General features: G+C 46.6%; 1 protein-coding gene and 1 long non-coding RNA gene across 2 annotated transcripts; both read left to right on the top strand.

The window, feature by feature from the left end:
* Positions 1-416: 416 nt before the first annotated feature.
* Positions 417-6,349, top strand: LOC123113094 (uncharacterized). Its single transcript, XR_006455893.1, has 6 exons — positions 417-594; positions 1,455-1,532; positions 2,019-2,066; positions 2,158-2,278; positions 2,454-2,640; positions 5,535-6,349. It is a non-coding gene; the product is annotated as an uncharacterized lncRNA (long non-coding RNA).
* Positions 2,761-4,750, top strand: LOC123113093 (noroxomaritidine synthase 3). Its single transcript, XM_044534222.1, has one exon. The coding sequence runs from the start codon at positions 2,848-2,850 to the stop codon at positions 4,489-4,491; it is 1,644 nt and encodes a 547-aa protein (XP_044390157.1). The 5' UTR covers positions 2,761-2,847; the 3' UTR covers positions 4,492-4,750.
* Positions 6,350-6,422: the final 73 nt, after the last annotated feature.

Raw genomic sequence — 6,422 nt, 5'->3', positions numbered from 1 at the left:
TGATGGTGCTTCAATGGTGGATCTGTCATGTTTGACATTGTCTTCCCGGTGTTTTCTGTTGTTTGCTTTTGGTTATCTTTGGAAGATCTGTCATGTTTGCATGTGGTGTTTGTCCATGTGGTTCTCTAGTGTTTTTGTTCTTCGCCTGAATAAAAAGGCATGCAATGTCTGCATGCTTCTTACTCCTATTTTAGCATTTTGAGGCATTTTGTCATTTCGTGCGATAGTTTTTTCTTCTTTTTTTGAGAAATTGAGTGATAGTCATACCTTTTTTTTAGGGGTTGATAGTCATACCTTTGACGAGCAGCTCAGTGGGCCGTCAAAGGCGGCCTGCAGGCCCATCCGAGCAGCAGCCCAACAACCCTTTGAACTGATGAGTCAATCAGCCCAACAACCCTCTCTCTTCCCCCCGATGAGTCAAACACCCGAGCATCAGAACCGGATGCCCCGGCGCGCCAGCCGGATGGCGCGAAACTCAAGGCGGCGGCGGCGGCTTGTGGTACCGTGCAGCTGGCCTCATCGACGTATGGCCGAGTAAACTGCGCCCGCGGCATGGCCGGCGACCTCTCCTTCGTCCATTGGAAGTGCCACCAGGTTAGCTTCTGCCCGCCTGCTTGCACGCCAGGTGCTTGTGTTTATTCCCATCCGTTTCTAGCTGGAGTAGCAACCCAGTGACCATTGACTGACCGAGCGCGGACGCCCCCTCACGCTTGCGCTGCTCCGCTGTGTTTTGCGGGTACTCTGTCCGTGCTCCCTCAATGCAAACATTGTTAACCCAAACCTGCCCTTTGTTTTAGTGTTACTTTTTACACACAAAATCAAGTTAGTGTGCGTGTGTGTGTGAGCTCGCCGTATGTATGTGTGAGCGAACCATGCCGGGTTTAATTAGCGCCTCAGCATTGCCATGCTGATCCCGACTCGTAGGCGTAGTGGACGCTGGATGACGGTGCATTCCCATGGTAGGGATGGCTGGAGTAGATTGGATTGTGATCCTTTTCCTTGGCATTTTCTGTTGAATTAAAGTTGACCAAGTTGTGTTTTTGGGTATGGGGTTGTGATCCGAGAAGAAGAAGAAGAGAAGAGGTAGGGTGGTATTGGTAACTAGTAAGAGCTGCATCCACCCTTGCCTGCCTTCAACATATTGTGGGAATGGGATTCACGTAAGAGTTTAAGCAACAGTCCAGCTGTGTTTTTGTCCAAAGCATGTAAAATCTTACCAAGCCCTACCCAGCGCGCCTACTTTCAATCGGTATGCACATGTGAAAAACATAGAAAACTAGGTCATTCGATGCAAATCAAGTTAAGACGTGCTTCTGTAAATACAGCTAGAGCGTTGCTGCCTAGGTACATGAGCCATATTCGATGCAACTAGGTCATTCGATGCAAATCAAGTTAAGACCTGTGGGGAGTTACTGACCTATGTCTGGCTCCTTCTGTCCAACATGGGGATGGAGACCTTGCCAGAGAGACTGCTGAGGACGGAGCTTCGAAGCGGACAAGGAAATGCCTGCTCTGCTCCATTGACTTCCCAGGTCAGCACCACCACGGGAGAAGACATTGTTTGACAAACGATGCTTACATATGGAGTCGATTTCTCCCCTGTATTTCCATCTTAATCGGTGCTTATTTGCTTTATCTGTGGAAGATTTGCCATTATGTTTCACTGTGATGTATGTATGTTTCCTAGTGTCTGTAAGTCTGAATAAGCTTGAGACGTGAGAGCCACGCAATGTCTGTACTTTTCTCTTTTGTTCCTTTTTTGTGGGGATACATTTCTTGTTACAATGTGTGTAAGGATGGTGTGGGGCATTTGATTGCCCTGTTGATATATTACTGCCCAAATATAAGAATGTCTGTAACTACTATTGCAATGTCGCTCTAACTGAAAACAGAGTGTTCAGTGATGCCATGTTTGGGGATTCTCTGCATCAGATAGTTGTGCTGAGCTTTTGCGCAGAACTGTTGACAGTCACCTACTGACCATGATATTTTTTTTCTTCTTCTGTAAACTGTAATAGATGCATAATTGGTGGTGACTTGCAGGCTAGCGTATATCCTGGCCTATGGTAAGTGCTCAGGTATGCATGTACATGCATTTTCTGCATCTGTTGGGCTTAAAAGATAGCCTGAACACAAATTTTGCTTGTATATTTTCAGTTTACAGATGGCTGGATCTGCTCCTCGATCTAGCAGGATGGACGTAGCTACCTACTTGATTCAAATCATTACTTTGCTTCCTCTGCCAGAGCCTGGGGTTGAAGTTGGGATTCTGCATCTGGTTAGTCGATCGGACCAACATCTATTTTTAGTTTTGAGTTTTTTGCAAAGGAAACGATGCTAGCTTTGTTTTTTGTCTGCATTTTAGTGGAACCATCGGCTTTTTTCATTCATTCAATCTGCTATTGTCTGTTGAAATACAAATAATGGTATCAGGTTTCATACATATATGTCAGGTCGGCCCTCAATCACAGGCAAGGGATGGCCATGGTTTTTCCGCTTCAGAGTTGAGCTGGATGCCCGCCCAGTGCACGAGTCTCCTGAACACGATGAGCATGCTGTGGTCTGTCGTCTGTTCCAGCAGCAACGTTCATACATTGTTGTCCACTACTCCAGTGCAGCAGCAGCCCGAAAATAATGGAGGTACCATACGCATGACGATTTTTAAATACCTTGTTCATATCGCATCGATTAATTGAGGTATATACTTATAAGTTTTATACTATTTCATGACGATACAGAACGCATGATATTCGTGCACAGAACGCATGCTATATCGTGCACCAAAACGTATGTGTAGTGACCCGCAAAAAAAAAAATTGTGCAGTGGCCACTGCTAGTATTGTACCAATGGACTCAGAGGGAACAACTTGTCTATATATAAATGAAGCCATCGCCATGTCCATTGCATTTGCACCTTACATCCAAGTAAGTAGTCCTCCCCACACCGCACTAGCGATAATAATGTCACTCATCTCCACAGCACTTGTGCTACTTGTTCCCCTAGGTCTTTACTTGTACATGTGGTCTTGTACTCATAGTAGATCAAATGACCCAGCAGCAGCAGTGCCCCCCACAAAATGGCCAATACTAGGCATGCTCCCTGGTCTCGTGGCCAACATCTACAACTTCCATGAGTACAGCTATGCGCTCCTCGCCGGATCAGGCCTCAACTTCAATGGGGACGGCCCGCCTGGGGCCGGGATGCGGTTCTTCATCACCTGCGACCCTGCCAACATCCAGCACATCTTCACGACCAACTACTCCAACTTCCCCAAGGGCGCCGAATTCGCCGCCATATTCGACGTCATGGCTGGTGGCTTCTTCACCATCGATGGCGAGCTGTGGCGCTTGCGCCGCATGAAGTTCGTGGGCGTGATCAGAAGCCCACGGTTTGCTGACCGTGTGGCAGCTCATTGCCATGACAAGGTGAAGAACCACCTCCTCCCGTTGCTTGCCCGCATGGCGAGCACTAGCACTTCGTTCGACATGCAAGAAGTAATGGCGAGGTTAATGTTTGACATCACCGCCATGACAGTCTTTAGCGTTGACCCTGGCTTCCTGTCCTTGGACATGCCTCTGATTGACGCCTCCCTTGCCATGGACACGGTCATGGAGGTGGGGTTTCTCCGACACACCATGCCGGCCTCTTTGTGGAAGACATTGAGGTGGCTAAATATTGGCCCCGAGAGAAGGCTCCACGAAGCAAACAGAGTGCTCCGCAGGTTTGTCGTGGATACGATGGAGAGGAGGAAGACCAACGGAGGCCAAGATGAGGATGAAGAGGTTGTGGGGGATATTTTATCTCTCTACATCAATGACCCAGACTACGCTGACGATGACTTGCTCTGTGGAACACTCATTAGCTTCATGCTCGCTGGGAGGGACACAATCGGCACAACTCTGCCATGGATATTCTACAGCCTCGCCCAGAACCCTAATGTCGTGTCAATCATCCGTAATGAACTCTCACCTATTGCATCGCACAAAGTAGCCCGCGGCATGGGTGCCACGGTCATCTTTGAGCCGGAGGAGACCAAATCTCTGGTCTATCTGAGAGCCACCTTGTACGAGACTCTCAGGCTATACCCACCAGCGCATATGGAGCGCAAGACGGTGGTTACCGATGATACCATGCCAAGTGGACATGAGGTGTACGCCGGTGATGCCATCTACATCTCTCTCTACTCCATGGGAAGAATGGAGAGCTTGTGGGGTAAAGACTGCCTTGACTTTAACCCAAACAGATGGCTCTTGGAGGATGGCAACAAGATCAAGTACGTGCCATCTAACAAGTTCCTGGCCTTCAACTCGGGCCCAAGGATGTGCCCAGGCAAGGAAATCGCAGTTGTGCAGATGAAGACCATCATTGCCGCAGTCGTGTGGAACTTTGACCTGGAGCTGGTGGAAAGCCAGAGCATCCAACCCAAGCTATCTTGTTTACTGCAGATGAAAAATGGGCTCATGATGAAGCTGAAGAAACGAGAAGCGTAGCACAAACTTTCTTTTGTTGACCAGGGTTTGGGATTTCCCAGCATGTGTGCCACAATTGTCTTAGAATGCGTGTGTGGTGTATGTGTGTGTGTCCATATACGTATTTTCTCTTTCATGTCGGACAACTTTGTTCACGGCAACGGGTGGATTTTTTATGAATAATTGCTTGAGAAATCAGCTATGGCTTGGGTGGTGCAAATGTTCTCAGAAATCATGTACTCCCTCTGTTCCTAAATATAAGTCTTTTTAGAGATTTCAATAGGAACTACATACGGATGTATATAGACATATTTTAGAGTGTTTATTCATTCATTTTGCTCGTATGTAGTCTGCATTGAAATCTCTTAAAAGACTTACATTTAGGAACGGAGGGAGTAGAAAAAAAAATTACCGAAACATCGTGATAATAATGTAAGATTATCCAAGGGAATGACTAAAAAATTAAGGAATTCTGTACGTATATTTTTGGTAGTGAATGGGTGTGTGCATCATATGATGCAGAGGCCGAGACGATACCTCCTTTCTGAAAAATAAACATTTGTTGTAGCAAGCTGAACTGTTTGTTTTTCTTGCCGAGCACACAGGCGTATATTTTTCATCACATGCCTCTCTCCATGTATTTTTTTTAGTACTATAGTTTTTATTTTAATTATATACTGTATTTGTTTACTCTGAAAATACTTTTATTATCTATAGCATCAATCCATTTGCAAATCTCGAGCACCAAATGCGGATGACAATTGCATGAGGAGTTTTTTTTTTAATCTTTTGATGTACTAGTTAATTGCCTGCGTGTTGTCTTTATTTTTTATTTTTTTTGGCCATACCAGCTTCCTTGGCCAATTCCTAGTCCGTTGGGTGAACTAGCTTCTGGCTGGAATCGATCGGCCATGCCGGAAGCCTGCTGCCTGAGAGTGTATTTGGCCTGTTTATCTGATGGGATTCTTTGCCCGCGATAAGGAAGCTGTGCATCTTGATTTTCTTCAATTGCATTGGTCAAATTTGGTCCATGAAGCCCTGCAACTCATCCTTTGCCATTACAGAGCTGGGTGGGAAGATCAAATCAAGGACCCCGGCAGTTACTGGAAGTTCTAGGTTGCAGCTTAAGGAGGCCATTCGATGAGTGTTCTTCTCTGGCACACCACCATGGATTTCTGCTTCTACTACATGGGCGCAACAGCAGATCACCGATGTACCGCTGCTCGGTGTATTCACGACGCCTCTGGTGAAGGCCGTGGGTGTGCTGCCTGGTGTGGAAGATCTCCTCACCACGGTAGATCCTCAAGGATGACAAGACAGTCCATGGAAGGTGATTGAGGGCGTGTGGGTGGAGATGCTCTGCGTCTCCTTGGCCAGTAGGTGATGAGGGTACCTACACGCCAAGAGTTTGGGCACCACGGAGGGGAGCTCGGGTCAGCACTGCGAAGCCCTCTTCTGAAAATTGATGTTTCTCTACTCTGCATTTGCTTATTTGTGGAAGCTTTTTGTAGTTCATACATTGTGGTGTTCCATTTGTCGCTGTTCCAAGTTGGAGATATCATAATAACTATGTGAATTTGTGATCTGTCGGTCGACATCTCGGAGCGAACAGGATCCACGGCCTCATGAAGCTGCTGCTGCCCGCGCATATGCATCTCGGCGTCAAGATATACTTCCGGCTGAATAATAATTATCCGAGAAAAGCACTAGTCCAGTTTGATGCCTGGCAGTCTGTTGGGTGATACTATGTTGTTTCAAGTTTCAACTACGATGGCAGAGAGTAACCTGCTAAACTCCCCGCAAAAAAATAAAAGAATAACCTGCAAAACTATTGCTTCTTTTCCTTCTCTGTGTCTGTATTACCAGTCCACCGTTCGACTCTGATCTGATCTGATCTGATCTGTTGCTGCATAATTGTGTACAGCTGTTGGTTCATCTCTACAGCTTGTACT

This window comes from Triticum aestivum, chromosome 5B (assembly GCF_018294505.1).
Source record: "Triticum aestivum cultivar Chinese Spring chromosome 5B, IWGSC CS RefSeq v2.1, whole genome shotgun sequence".
NCBI lineage: Eukaryota > Viridiplantae > Streptophyta > Magnoliopsida > Poales > Poaceae > Triticum > Triticum aestivum.
Note: the sequence above shows the minus strand (reverse complement) of the source record. Positions and strands in the feature narration are given on the sequence as shown.